Below are 15,663 nucleotides of genomic sequence, written 5' to 3'. Positions count from 1 at the left end.
TGAGGGAGCAGAGTCTCTGGGCTTTGTCCCTGAGGTCTAGGATACTGAGGCCCAAGCAGGGGCACTCCAAGGACACATCCCACACACCAGCCCACTAATGCCCCATCCCTGTAGGTGGGGTTGAAACAGAAGAAAAAATTTTGTGCTTACAAATGCCAAAGCTATATGTGTGCAAAGCTGGTCTTGTTTAGCATGCTAAAAGCCCAGGGAAAATCGGTCTCTGTTCACTTCTGCAGCCCACCCACCCACTCCAGACCTTGCATCCCTCTCCACTCAGAGGTTAAGTGCCTCTCCAGAGCAGTTCTACTCCCTCTGCTGGCCATTAAGTTCCTGCCTTCACAAGTTCCAGCCAGAGTTGACCCTATCTTTGACCACAGCACAATTCCCCCAATGCCCTGACCTATGTGGCTGCAACTGTTTCCCCTGCCCCCCCCCCAACTTACCCCTGACTCCCCAGTCCCAGGAAAAGGTTCTGCCTTCTTTAAATTAATTTCTCAGCAATAACTGACCTGGTGAGTACCCAATGTCTTGAGTCATACTCTATGTCCTTTTTCTCCTGGCTCAGGGTTCTAGGGTGTCTCTTCTTTGTCACTTCTAGTTATAGGCAGGGTCTCAAGGGCTCAATCAATGACACCCCTCTCTTCATCTAGGCCTTAATGACCATGCATGTGGGTCTCCAGTGCTGGCCTTGTCCTGATCTTTTCTCCAAGCCCAAGATCCCCATCGCCACAGTCTACAGCTTCTGTGACTTTGAAGAGCATCAGATGTGGCTCTTGGCTTGTATGTAGGACCCAATAAGAAAGCATCTATCCCATGGCTGGTATGATATCTACTGTCCCCTGAGGCCCATGAGCTGGCTTTCCAGGTCCCTCTCCCACTTGCTAGCATAGCAACACACACAGTCGGTGCTTGGCCAACTGCAGTTGACCTGATCCAGGCTTACCATACGAGACTGCTCTAACCATACTTCTCTTCAGATTATCTCCCATGCATTCACTCATTTTTAGTGATCTTTCTCTCCTCTTTGCAGAGCTACCACACAACTGCTGACATTTCAAGCCAGACAACTGTGGGCTATAGAGGTCCTGGGCAACTTGAGGTGTTTACACTAGGCCAGGAACATTCTTAGCCATTCAGTTTAAAATGTCTCTAGTAATAGTCACATATCTCCTAGAGTAAAAATTGTTCTTACTCCAGCTGGGAAAGCCTAGGTCCACAGCTTCACCTCACTGCTACCATTGCCTTAGTGGCTGGCTACAGATGGATGCTGAGCCAAACCATTGGAGACAATGGGCACAAGAGTGTATCCTCCCCTGACCTTCACACCTGTTGATTCTCTCAGAGTCCTAGCCTAGTTCATCTCCACAATATGGCTTCAGACTCCCCAGAGAGGAGGGTCCCAGCTATGATGAAAGCAGCAAAGAAAGGCTGGTGTAGAGGGGGAAGAGAGGTGTGATTACACCTGAGGGTGTACACAGCTCCAGAGATGAGTCCTGCCTGCAACAGAAGGCAGGTGTTGCTGCCTAAGGGAAAGGAAAGGCTGAGAGCTTCCAGCTTCTCAAAAAGAGTGGATCTAGAACCTATGGCTATGTGCCTGGCTAGGACTCTGGTTCCCTCGCATACCCCAAGATAGGGCTACCTGGTTGGGCAGCATTGTTCATGATCCTGATGAGTCTCTCGGCCAGCAGATGGTTGTAGGTGGTTTTCTCAGCCTCACTTGGCACTGGGAGCTGGATTCGTTTTAGTTTTTCAGGATCCATGCCTGGAATGGAGAAAGAAGAAAAATGGCCCTTGGCAAAGCCGCTGAGTGGGAGCCTTCTTCCGAGAGGCTCTTTGGAGGTGGAGTCTGCAGCAGCCAGCTCAGGGACTTCAGGCCTGGCCTCTGCCTTGGTTTAGCTTCTATCTGGGTTCTGTGCACACTGAATGTGCAAAGATATATCACAACATATATTTTCTGAGGGTGGGGAGATGCCTTTGCTGGTAAAACGCTTGCTGCTCAAGAATATATCAGGGCCCGAGTTCAATCCCCAGATGCCATGTATAGTATGTGCAATATACTATAATTTTAGCACTGAGAAGATCCCGGCTCACTGGCCAGATAGCTTAGCCCAATCAGTGAGCTCTAGGCCAGTGAGAGACCTTGTCATAAAAAGCAAGGGGGATGATAACTATGGAACACCCAAAGTTTGTTTCTAGCCTCCAAACACATGAACATGTACCCATACCTATTGAACCCACATGAACACATGAACATATGAACACACACACACACACACACACACACACACACACGCACAATTATACAAAACATTTATTTGCTATTGCTATTTGTGAATAGGACATCAACTTGCTGTGAAAATTAACAGTAACTATGAAAGCCATATGGAACAGTGTTCTCACATTCTAGCCAATGACTATTGACTGAAGTCACTGTGGCCCAAGGCCTACTCTGTCTCTATTAGAAACAAGGGCTGTTGGGCACTTAGCAGTGAGGAGGATGGCTCTGGGGCCAATGGTGGCACCTCTGACAGTGAGGCAGAGGTAGAAATGGAGCAGCTCTCCCCAGGGCAGCCCCTTGCCATTCTCGGCCGAGTCTGTGCCTGTAAGGGCAGCCCTCTCTCTCTGTGCGCACAGAGACCAGGAGCAGAGCATAGACCACAAGGCCCCAACAGGCATAGCCTTAAGCTCTTCCTGATGAAAGCAAAGAGCTAAGTGGGATACCCAACAGTGTTAGCGGCAGGTTCTGCACTGAGCAGAGCAGAAGCCAGCCTCCTCCTGAGGAGGAGACCAGCAAAGAGAGGCTGAATCAAACCTTTAGCCTAGGCAGGTGTACAAAAAGTAAAACTCATAAAGTCTATCTATCACCAAGACATAAAGAAATACTCCTGCACCCAGAGGAAACGAATAGTATATAATAAAAGACAAAAGAAAGGGCAGGGTGGAGGGTGGATAAGGAAAGGGAATGAGCAAGTCAGTAATCACAGGCCATGATAATATTTTTCCTGAAGAGGTGCCAAGAGTTGGGATGGCAGGAAGACCTGCCAGTGCTACCACAATGATTGGGGCCGGGGCAGGACTCTGCAAACTCCTGTCCTCTCCTCTGATGTGGTACTTGAGAAATACTTGTAGAAATAAACACAGTGCTTGACTGAAGCACAGAGACCCCTGTGGACAGTTTATGCCTGAAGAGAGCTATCCCTGTTATTCTAGTTGGGGGATGTGGCGCTTCTCAGAACCCTTGAGTACCAGGTGGTGTTTCATCTAGAACCTTGTTAAGACAGTAGAGGTGGCATTGCTGGGCTCCCAGAGAAACCTGCTTTGTGCACAGCGCTGGTTTCTAATGTACTTCTCATTCTGAGCTTGTGTCAGCTGCAATCTGTGTCTGCCAGCTCTCACAGTCACAACCTGGTCGCCCACTTTTCAGCTTTTCTATACCTCTGGGTGGTGTTCCAGTAACTTCTTAGCAAAACAAAACAAATCCCAAAGCCCAAAGTGCCTCCTGGGTAAATGGTGGGGGCAGGGCAGGGTGGGGTGGGGTGGGGAGGGGAGTGAAATGGAGAGGCTGGAACTACAGAGCTGCTCCACACAGCCTCTTCTCAGACTTGACCCAAGATGAAGGCTGCGTTTTCTATTGCAGATACTAACCAGACTTTATTATGTGGCCCGGCTGAGTCATGCCACCGCCTTCCTCTGTCAGGCAACCCTTCCCACTGTGGGCCCTTCGTTTCAGGGCAGTGTCTCATCTATTAAGATTTACGGGAAGGCTTGAGCTCACATTTGGTTTCTATTAACAAGGCTTTCAGGCTGAAGTTGTCTTCTAAGGGGGAAAATATCTACTAAGAGGAGAATATCTTACTTGGGGCTGCTTCAGGGAAAAAGACATGGAAAAGAGAGGCTGGAATCAAATGTAGCTAACCGGAAAGTCAGCCAGCCAAGCAGCCACCATTCCGAATCACCAGGGCCACACACACACACACACACACACACACACACACTCTCTCTCTCTCTCGCTCTCTCTCTCTCACACACACACACACACACACACACACACACACACACACACACACACATGCCCAGTGCCCAGGCTGGCACACCCTGTGCAGCAGCCCCCTCACCAGCAGCTTCTAGGGTGTCAGGGTCTCTGATCAAACGAGCTTTTGCATTTTCTTAAATCTGCCTGTTTAAATGGCCGAATTTTACTAGTTCTAATCACTATTTGTCACAGAGAAACTGGAGTCAGGAATCCAGTCATCACCCAGATTGTTCGCATCCACATCAAAAGGAAGGCCTGGTCCTCAGCTGGGAGTCTCTCCTGTCTCATTAGCAGCTGCAGGTCCCCACTGACTCATCCTCTGCTGGACCTTCACCCTTCCCACTCCATTCTGATGTCCAGTCTACTGGCACAGCCAGCTCTGGTTGCCAGCTCTGTCGCAGGTCTCCCAGCTCCCGTTCCCGCAGCTCTCACTGCCCCCATGCCTCCTCACAAGCTGCCCAGCTTCTCTCCAGAAGCTCTCTCCCCCACTCTGGAAAACTCAAGAGGGTTTTCCAAACCCGAAGCTCCTCTGGAAACTTGCGTCTGAGGATATTCTCTTTCTTTTTTTCCTATCTTTTAAATTATTTATTTCAAATGGACATGGATCTTGCCTGCACATATGTACCACATGCATAGTTAACTGATGGCTGTAAGCCACCATGTGGGTGCTGGGAATCAAACCTGGGTCTTCTGGAAGAGCAGTCAGTGCCCTTAACTGCCAAGCCCCCTCTCCAGCCCCTTTGAGGGTGTTTTCCTCCTTCTAAGATCCATACAGTTTTCCTACTATACTTGGCATAAACCTGAATCTCTACATGCCTCCTGGCCATTCTCACTGGGCTTACTTACTGCTCCTAGAACATGTCTGTACTTGCTACTGCAGGCCCTTTCCCCGGAGCTAACTCTGAGGCACTCTTCCGGCTCTGTTCTAAGTTGTCCTGTCCATTGGAGAAGCCTTCCCTGGCTGCTTTGGCTGGTTCCCGGCTCTACCTCTACCACTCCTTGCTCTGACCTCTCATTTCTGGCTTCCCTTTCCCATCGCCTTGATCTCTCTTCTTGTTCACTTAGATATGACTGGTCAGTCCCAGTTCATCCAGCAGTGCCTTGCATGGGGCATGTGCTAGATTTCACTAGTCCTTACATTGTCCACATTTCAAATGGCTCTGGATGGACTAGAACCCATCCTTAGGGATGCAGAGTAGGTATGAAACTTCCTGGCTTAACTGGCTCTATAACCACCATGGCTCACAGGAACAGGGCTCTTGGGCCACTGTGCTTCCTCCTCGGATGACTCCAGCCTGCTGGCTTCTTGAAGCACCTGGCTAGAAGCTGCCTTCCCACCCTAGTGTTTATGTGACCACTGGCAGGTGTGTTCCCGGCTCTGTGCACCCTGGGGCTCTGCCTTTGGCTAGCTTTCGTTTTGGACTCTTCTTCCTCAAACGCATGGTCCAAGAATAGTCCAGTAGTCATCCCTGATTCCTGCAGGCAGGCTCTCACCTCCTGTGTGGCTTCCCAACTACAGGGATGCTAAGGGTCTTCCTAGAATCTGTACACACGAGTCAACTCCAGGCTAAGTGTATTGCTTAGTACACATGTTGCCTTTAGCAACACCCCGAGGAAACTGTTGGAAAACGTCTTTACATTTTTTTGGAGTTATTTATTTTACTTTATATATATATGAATGTTTTGCCTGTATGAATGCATATACCACATGCATGCCTGATGATCTGCAAATGTGTGATGTTTGGAATTATGGAGACTCATGAGAGGGTATAAAAATGCCAGAGTCCCGAGAGGGGCTGTGGTTGCTGCTGCTCTTCCTTTTGTTGGCTGGAGCTATTTTGATGGTGAAGATCAAAACTGCCCTAAGGAACTGCAAGTGCTGGGGTAAAGGTGGCCCAGAAATTGTGTGTGTGCGGGGTGGCCAGCCAATAACTGGCCCAACTTGAGACCCATGTCACAAAAGGAAGCTCACCCCTGATACAGCCAGGAGGGCAGGACCTAGAGGCTGGAGAACCCAGAGACCTAAGAGAGAACCAAACAAGACTGGCAAAACAAACAAACAAACGAACAAGACAAAGAAAAGTCAATGAAATAATTCCTAGTGATAGTGTGCTATACTCATAGATTGGAGTCTAGCCCAGTCATCATCAAAGAGGCTTTATCCATCAACTGATGGAAACAGATGCAGAGACCACAGCCAAGCATTAGGTAGAGCTCAGGAAATCATGTGGAAGAGGGGGAGGAGGTAGGAGTCAGAGAGGTCAAGGACACAAGAAAACCCACAGAACCAACTAACCCAGGCCCACAGGAGCTCACAGAGACTGATCCACTAACCAGGGAGCCTGCATGGGACTGACCTAGGCCCTCTGTGTATGTTACAGTTGTGTAGCTTGGTCTTCCTGTGGGACTCCTAACAGTGGGAGCAGGGCTGTCTCTGACTCTGTTGCCTGCTTTTAGGACCCTTTCCTCCTAAGTTGGTTGCCTTAACAGGAGAGGAAGTGCCTAGTTTTACGGCAACCTGTAATGCCATGACTAGATCATATTCACAGGAAGCCTGCTGTTTTCTGGAAAGAAACAGAGAAGTAGTGAATTGGGGGTAGCAGTGGGGGCTAGGACTGGGAGAGGAGGGGAAAACTGTGGTCAGGATGTAAAAAATTTAATTAATTAATTAGTTAATCAATCAATCAATCAATCAATCAATCAAAAAAGGGGGAAATACCTTGTCCAGATGGCTCTGCTGATTCAAGAACATTTAAAGAAGAAATGATGCTAGTTTTCCCCCCTTGTTTGTTGTTTTTTGAACAAGGTTTCTGTGTAGCCTGGGCTGTCCTGGAACTCACTCTGTAGTAGACAAGCCTTGCCTGCCTTGCCTCTTGAATGTTGGGATTAAAGGTGTGCACCAGCACCACACGGCAACAATAATAGTTTTTTCAAAAATAAGGTATATGACTGCAGTGAATCCAGATAAGAGGACTGCAGTGAATCCAGATAAGAGAACTGCAAGAAATCTACACATCAGTATCATTTATGAACACAGTTACAAAAATCCTTTACAGTGAGGATTGCAGCTCTAGCTCAGTTGGTAGAGTATCAACCTAAACACACGAGGCTGTGACACTGCGTCAGCCAGGAATGATGGTTACAGAATCGTACCACTTGGAGGCAGGAGAATCAAAAGTTCAGGTCATCTTTAGCTACAGAATGAATCCCAAATTAGTCTGGATGCCTGAGATCTTGTCTCAAACAAAACAAAACAAAACAAAACAAAACAAAACAAAACAAAACAACCTTAAAAAAAACTTAGCAGTCCAAATCCAGCAATGTCCATAAAATTTCACAGCAGGTAGAATTAACCCAGAGTTATTTGGGAGAACTGGAGACAGCTTTGGGGAAGGTGATTTCTGAGTGGCATACTGAGAGAGAAGCATGCTCAGTAGGTGGTGACTTGGAGAAGAGAGAGCAGCAACAGAGAGTACAACAACATGAAGGTGAGGCTCACTGAACTACCACAGCCAGTTCCACAACACCAAGGAAGCTTCACTCCCAGGTGCTCTAACACACCCAGGATCCCAGGAGCTTGGTCCCACCAGGATCTCAGGGTCCCAGAGGCAACTCGACTCCCAGGAGCTCTGATGCATCCAGGATCCCCAAATCACAGGATCACAGAGACAGCAGGACTCCGAGGAGTTCTGACACAACCAGGATCACAGGAGGGACAGACTCTATTCAGATATGGCGAGGGCAGGTAGCACTAGAGATATCCAGATGGTGGGAGGCAGGTATAAGAACATAAGCAACAGAAACCATGGTCACTTGGTATCATCAGAACCCAATTCTTCCACTATAGCAAGTCCTGGACACACCATCACACCAGAAAAGCAAGATTCAGATCTAAAATCACTTCTCATGATGATGATAGAGGACTTTAAGAAGGACATAAATAACTTCCTTAAAGAAATAAGGAGAACACAGGTAAACAGCTAGAAGCCCTTAAAGAGGAAACACAAAAATCCCTTAAAGAATTACAGGAAAACACAGTCAAACAGGCGAAGGAAATGGACAAAACCATCCAGGATCTAAAAATAGAAATAGAAACAATAAAGAAATCACAAAGAGATACAACCCTGGAGTTAGAAAACCTAGGAAAGAGATCAGAAGTCATAGATGCAAGCATCACAAACAGAATACAAGGGATAGAAGAGAGAATCTTAGGTGCAGAAGATACCATAGAAAACGACACAACAATCAAAGAAAGAAAATGCAAAATGCAAAAAGAAAATGCAAAACTCCTAACCCAAAACATCCAGGAAATCCAGGACATAATGAAAAGACCAAACCTAAGGATAATAGGTATAGACGAGAGTGAAGATTCCCAACTTAAAGGGCCAGAAAATATGTTCAACAAAATGATAGAAGAAAACTTCCCTAACCTAAAGAAAGAGATGCCCATTAACATACAAGAAGCCTACAGAACTCCAAATACACAAGACCAGAACAGAAATTCCTCCCGTCACATAATAACAAAAACACCAATTGCACTAAACAAAGAAAGAATATTAAAAGCAGTATGGGAAAAAGGCCAAGTAACATATAAAGGCAGACCTATCAGAATTACACCAGACTTCTCACCAGAGACTATGAAAGCCAGAAGATCCTGGGCAGACCTCATACAGACCCTAAGAGAACACAAATGTCAGCCCAGACTACTATAACCAGCAAACCTCTCAATCATCATAGATGGAGAAACTAAGATATTCCATGATAAAAACAAATTTACACAATATCTCTCCACAAATCCAGCCCTACAAGGGATAATAGACGGAAAACACCAACACAAGGGAGGGAAACTACACCCTAGAAAAAGCAAGAAAGTAACACTTCAACAAACCCAAAAGAATATAGCCACACAAATATAATTCCACCTCTAACAACAAAAATAACAAAAAGTAACATCACTTTTCCTTAATATCTCCAAACATCAATAGATCCAATTCCCCAATAAAAAGACATAGACTAACAGACTGGATACATAAACAGGACCTAGTATTTTGCTGCATACAGGAAACGCACCTCAGTGACAAAGACAGACACTACCTCAGAGTGAAATGTTGGAAAACAATTTTCCAAGCAAACGGCTCCAAAAAGAAAAAGCTGGAGTAGCCATTCTACTATTGAATAAAAGTCGACTTTCAACTTAAAGTTATCAAAAAAGATAAGGACAATTCATACTGGTCAAAGGAAAAAAATCTACCAAGTTGAACTCTCAATTCTGAATATCTATGCTTCAAATGCAAGGACATTTATACAATGGAATACTACTCAGCTATTTAAAAACAATGAAATTCTTAGGCAAATGGATGGACCTAGAAAATATCATCCTAAGTGAGGTAACCCAATCATAAAGAACACACATGGTGTGCACTCACTGATAAGTGGATATTAGCCCAGAAGCTCTGAATACCCAAGACACAATTCACAGATCACATGAAGTTCAAGAAGAATGAAGGCCAAAGTGTGTGTGCTTCAGTTCTTCTTAGAAAGGGTAACAAAATACTCATGGGAGCAAATAAGGAGACAAAGTGTAGAGCAGAGACTAAAGGAAAGTCCATCCAGAGACTGTCCTACCTGGGGATTCATCCCATAAACAGTCACCAAACCCCACCATAGGTTGACAAGGCACCTGTTCCCAGAAAGCCTCACTTTTTTAAAGATTGCATATTTTCTTATTAACATTTGAAATTGTGGATGCCAAGAAATACTTGCTGAAAGACCTGATATGGCTGTCTCCTGAATGGCTCTGCCAGAGCCTTACAAATACAGATGCAGATGCTCGCAACCAACCATTGGACTGAGCATGCGGGCCCCAATGGAGGAGATAGAGAAAGGACTGAAGGAGCTGGAGGGGTTTGCACCCCCATAGGAAGAACAACAATATCACCCAACCAGACTTCCCAGAGCTCCCAGGGACTAAACCACTAACCAAGAAGTACACATGGCTCTGGCTGCATATGTAGCAGAGGATGGCCTTATCAGGCATCCGTGGGAAGAGAGGCCCTTGGTCCTATGAAAGCTCTATAGATGCCCCACTGCAGGGGAATCGAGGGCGGGGAGGCAGGAGTGGTTGGGTGGAGGAACACCCTCATAGAAGCAGGGGGAGGGAGGATGGGATAGGGGTTTTTTCCAGGAGATGGGGAAACCGGGAAAAGGGATAACATTTGAAATGTAAATAAAGCAAATATATAATAACAAAAAAGAAGAAGAAGGTGAGGCTCTCTGGGAACAGGTGCCTTGTCAGCCTATGGTGGCTACTGCGCTTCTGAAGGAAAATCCCAGACATAGGGCCTAGTCCAGGGCCAAGTGCGCTATGATCCCATCCCAGCCAACATTAAGCACTCCACAGGTAGGCACTCCACCAAGCTGAAGCTATCTTGGGATTGACTGGGACCACATCAGAGTCCTTGCAGGAAGGCTCATCAGTACTCATTGCTGAGGTCTCTTTTCAGTCTTCTCCTGGTTCTTCCATCAGTCTCTGGGCTCCTGTGAGATGCCCCAAGGCTTCTCCTTTCTACCTCCATGGAGGAGAAGCAGTTTCTATTGCTTGACCACAGATCATAGATGGCCAAGCTTATTTCTACCAGACTTCTGTTGCTGTACCTGAGTGGAAAAACCCTCCAGCTAAAGGTCTGAGAATAGAGTCCTTGAAATCAAGGTAGAAAAGCAGGTACTGTCTAGATACTCTATGGAACAGGGACAGAGGGTAGAGGTGAAAGGGGAAGCTAAAGGTCCCTGAACAGCAAATAGGGGAAAGCAGCCTCACTGTAAGGGGGCCTATGGAGGGGGAACTACAAAGCAGTAACACCTGACTCTAGGGCTATTTACTAAGGAGATGCAGTACAAGTTATCACCCTGATACCCAGCAGGCTTTCCACACAGATGTCAAACACCGTATCAACCCTGATGGCAAGAGAAGAGCAGGCCCAGCAGCAGGCCACACAGACACCACAGGGGCTATGGTGCAGCTGGTTGTCCTCTTAACTGAGGCTCACAGAGGGCATGTGAGAAACTGACCAAGAAGTTGCCTTGAACCGGAAGGCTGGGAACAGAGCAGAGGGGAGGCATTTGCCATTGGATGCTCTTGTGCTGCCAACTTACTTAATTTTCAAGACTAATAATTGAGGACTAAATAAAAAACATTCAATTCTGCTCCACCCATAGTGAATCTTAGCATCACTTCTCTCTCCTCCCAACAAGTTTAATGTAAACCTCCTGGACTGTTACTTGACGCTGTGTGTCAGTCTATGCCAACTTCCACATGGGCCTATGTTAGCACTGAGCCCACAGCGAGAACACCAAGTATTATAAATAGCAAACCCAAGGTTCCAATTTGACTGTTTTGTCTCTGATGTCAGGAAAGCGGTCGTTGGTTAGGTTAATTGTAAAGCAGAGAGGGTCTGTAGAAAGCCACAGTGGGGAAGCTGGCCTCACTGGGTTAGACAGCCACACTTGAATTTTCCTCACTATGCCTGAGTCACCAATGCCTGTGGCTTCAGTCTGCAGAAAACACCTGAGAAATTGTAATGAGGCTAGAGCAGAGCACTAGGACAGAGGCTGTAGGAGTCAGCCTCAGAGGTCAGGAAGGAGCCGCCTTCCCACAGTGCCCTCCCTCCCTCCCTCCCTCCCTCCCTCCCTCCCTCCCTCCCTCCATGCCTCCCTCCCTCCCTTTGAGTCAGTGAAGAGGAAGGATGCTACAGCGCACAGCACTGTGTGACATACATGAGGCAGGCAAGGAGCACACGTACCTTTGTTATGAGACATGGCGTACAGGAGGCAGAGCACGAAGAGGGCGTGATAGTCCTCGTCAGGGCTGTCCAGGGCATGGTACACCATATCCAGGAAGGGTCTAGAAAAGACGAAGGCTCATAAGCCTCTGATACAGGGTACATTTTCCTCTCTCACTTGACAAGATCAGCTATCTTTGCTTCTCACGGGTCTAAGGCCACTCACAAGCTTGTGGTGAATGTGTCTGGTCCAGAATCAGGCTGGGAACACAGGCATACAAATGAGAGATGGGCTCTGACCTTGGAAAGCTGATACTTGGTGGGGGTGGGGGGTGTTGACCAAGGATAGATGACTCAGTCACTTGACAACCATTCACCTGGTGTTTCTGGAGATGGTAGGTACAAAGTTCCCGCTCTTTCATATTCCCATGCCAACTGGCAGATAGCACGGGCATGTATCATTACTTTAAAGGATGGAAGGAAAGATGAAAACAGGACCAGTGTAACAGACCTAAATCACTGGGCAAGGCACGGTCAGAAACATGAATATGTTTGAAGGCACAGCTAGAATCAGACTGCTTGCTACAAACCCTCTGGTGAGTTCCCTAATTGTTCCACCTCCTCAACTGCACAGAAGCATTCCAGCCCAAGAGGCTGACTGGAAGGCCTTAGCTAGGGCCATGCACTGCACTTGATTACTATACTTAATGTTTCAAGGAGACTTCTCTCTGATTTCCTTTTGCCTGTGCCCTGGCTCAGCAATTTCTTAGGCCAATTTTCCTTTACTAGACAAATTGATAGCGAGGTCTCTCACCTTCTGTACTCTGTGGGTAAGATATAAAAAAGTGGCCATAACCTGGAAAATATACATCCCAAATGCTGCCCTTCCCAGGGTAGGGCCTTGCCTAGCAAGACTTCAGTAACAGAAACCAGAACAGCACAGGGCAGGCGTGGGGGCAAGAGGCTGTGATCCCACTGAGGCACCTCACGCCAGGCTGAGGTCAAGAAAGCCAAGTACACCAGAGAGTGATCAAGGTTTTATTTCACAACTGTAAGAACACGTGGGCGCTAGCAGTATGCTCTATCTATGAGGCCTGTTCAAAGGAGACCATTTGCTGCAGAATCTTCTGTATCATCTTGGATATTTCAGGCTTTTGATGGAGCATCTGGAGATGGTGTTCAAGGCCTTGAGCGTGGTGAGCAAGCGCTCGGCTACTGAGTAACACCCCCAGGCCCCAGTCTAGTCCCTCCCGAGCTGCATAATGCATCAACACAAAATAGTAAGCTGAAAACTGTAAGGAAATAAGTGGCAAAAATGTATTTGTCATGTTTCAAATAAACACAGGATACACAAAACTTAAAAGGAAAACTGTAAAGGGACAGTGTCCTTAAGGGATCCTTGTCCTCTGCTGCTCAGGAGGTAGCTCCTCCATTTAGACATGTCCACATCTCTGCTGTGTGCACATTTGGGTTCTAAGAGCGTCTAGCAGTAACTATGGCAAATTTGAGACTAGAGTATAAACCATTTCTTATAAGCTAGCTGGTTGCAATTTGGATTACATTTGCACTTAGAAATAGTACAGATGATCAAACACAAAACAAGGAAGGGCTATGAGTGAGCTATCTTTTATGTGTGAGATGAAGCCACTAAGCATGTGCTTATTATCGGGATCATGATGTGAAAAAGATGCTGGGGTTTGGTACTGGATAGCAAAAAGAAGAAATAAAACAAGACAGGAATGAGTTAGGACAAGTGGTCCTGAAAAAGTTGGTAAGAGATACTTGTCAAAGAATAAGGGTATGAGGACATGACTAAGGCCAGTTCTTCCCTTATGTACTCCAAGAGCTTGTGTCTCTGGGGCCTAGAGGCTGAAGCAGAGGGAACAAGTGGTGGGCAGGAGAAAGCCATGACTAGGTGTCTGTCCTGGGTCAAGGCTCCCTGCAGTGCCATGCTGCTGCTCACCTGCTCCACTGCGCATCCTCTGAGGTGGTGGCGGCGCTCTTCTCCTCATCGGTGGTGTTCTGCTCCTGCACTGCAGTCCCAGCCGCGGCCACCGCTGACAGTTTGCCAAGCTTCATGACCACCATCTCAATCTCTGGAAGCAAGCATGGAGAGAGGTGAGCCCAGCCGGCATCAGAAACAGACTCAAGCTGCAGACCGAGCATGTGTACAGCTCTCCACACATGCTAAGCAAGCCTCAACAGAGGGGGTGGTGTGCACCAGCAACGTGTGGGGAAAAACTGTCCAGGCCAGCCCTCTGTTCATCCTCTGAGCCACACCAAGGCATGGGTCCTGACTTGGACAAACACAAGGAAGTTACCTGTTATTTCCTGACTCAGTCATTACCACATCTCCTTTCCAAGGGTTGGAGGCAGCTCAGGAGATGGAACGGGAGGCCAGGGTGTCCTTACCTAATTCACTGGACTACTCTGAAGCTCTCTAACTTTAGAAACAGTTCTGGCAGGAGAGGCCATGTTTCCACCTTTCTATTTACGACCTCTGAAAGGTAGACTCTGAAAGTTAGGAACCTCATTTTGTTTTTCCCAACTCTGAAAGAGCAACTTACAGCAACTGACTGAAATTGCAGTATATACTTTATTTTCACAAACATTAAGGACCACTGAGCAGAAACACCTGAAAGTCAAGAACGATCCTGCGCTTCCTGGTGTCCCCATTAAGAGTCCTTGTCATGTGCTGAGGCCATTCTCAGGCAGGTGCCCTTCCCTAAGGTCCCCACTGAGGCATGCTGGTCCCTTAACTGGCTCCACGCGCTCTTTCCTCATCTGTCCCTCATACCAACTGGAGAACTGTCCCAAGGGGTAGCAACTGGAAACAAGCTCATGTCTCTCTTTTGTTCCAGGCTCCCGGTGCCTTCTCCTCACTCAGGATGAAAGCCAAAGGGCACAGACCATGGCCTCGCTCCTCCTCCGCCTAGCCTGTCTGCTGATCTCATGCCCTGGCCTTCTCTGCCTTGCAGGCTCCCCACTCTGGTCATGCTGGGCGCACTGTTTGCTGGCTGTCAAATGACTCAGACTTTCTCAGACATGGGTGTTACTCGGTTACATCTTCCAATGCTTAGTTAAATGTCACCTCCTTGGAGATGCCTTGGTCACTGTCTTCACCTGTCCTCCCCTTAGCTCCTTTCAGTGAGTACCAACTAGACTGAACACTGTGTCCACATTTCATCCCTTCCCCTTTCCTTCCTCTTGTCCTTTCTGGTTCTAGGGTCTCATGAGATCAAACCACTGTGTGGAGACTCTTCTGAGCCCTGAGAGGCTTCCAGGGTTTTCCTGGATTTGGAGGAACTTGGTAGTGTATGGGGTCCTGGCCAGAAATTCTGAAAATCCCTGGACTGGAGTTTGTCTGATTACCCCGCCTGAGGCTGATTTGAAGAGGAAGACCGCAGATGGGAAAGATCCTTCTTTGACACCATAGCCAGCAAACACACTGGCAACATGACCTTAAGCAGGGTGTCAATTCTCTACTGGCCATGTCTATCAGGAGTCCTCAGGGTCAAGCTACTCCCCTCTACCTTCTATGTCACGTTCTGTGGAACAAAGCCCCCACAGAAAGTGCCTCATCACTGCTTACTGTGCAGTGGCTCGTATCCGGGGCCTCAGGCATGGTAGTTGCAAAGTCCTTTGAGCTCCACCTCCCAACACTTTAGGTATAAATTATTTGGAATTCTTCAGAGCTCTTCTCTGCTTGTCACCATGTTTCTGTTGGACTCTGCAGCACCTCCGAGCACTGGCCTTGGCATTCTGCTGTTTTACCCACTTACTCTTGGCTAGCCTCTACTGGTATGGGCTTCAGAAGTAAAGCTGCCTCCCCAGCACCCAATGCACCTCCTG

General features: G+C 47.4%; 1 protein-coding gene across 7 annotated transcripts in view; it reads right to left on the bottom strand.

Annotated features, from left to right (window-relative positions):
• Clec16a (C-type lectin domain containing 16A) overlaps window positions 1-15,663 on the bottom strand; it is a 189,224-nt gene that overhangs the window by 110,468 nt on the left and 63,093 nt on the right. For all 7 annotated transcript variants that reach the window (XM_052194096.1, XM_052194095.1, XM_052194091.1 and 4 more), the window contains 3 exons: window positions 13,775-13,907; window positions 11,833-11,933; window positions 1,640-1,762 (listed from right to left, as the gene is read on the bottom strand). In XM_052194096.1, the coding sequence (XP_052050056.1) occupies window positions 1,640-1,762; window positions 11,833-11,933; window positions 13,775-13,907 (357 nt within the window). The remainder of the gene's footprint in view (window positions 1-1,639; window positions 1,763-11,832; window positions 11,934-13,774; window positions 13,908-15,663) is intronic.

The sequence above is a fragment of the Apodemus sylvaticus genome, chromosome 10 (assembly GCF_947179515.1).
Source record: "Apodemus sylvaticus chromosome 10, mApoSyl1.1, whole genome shotgun sequence".
NCBI classification, from domain to species: domain Eukaryota; kingdom Metazoa; phylum Chordata; class Mammalia; order Rodentia; family Muridae; genus Apodemus; species Apodemus sylvaticus.
The sequence above is the reverse complement of the archived record's forward strand: the minus strand, read 5'-3'. Positions and strand labels throughout refer to the sequence as shown.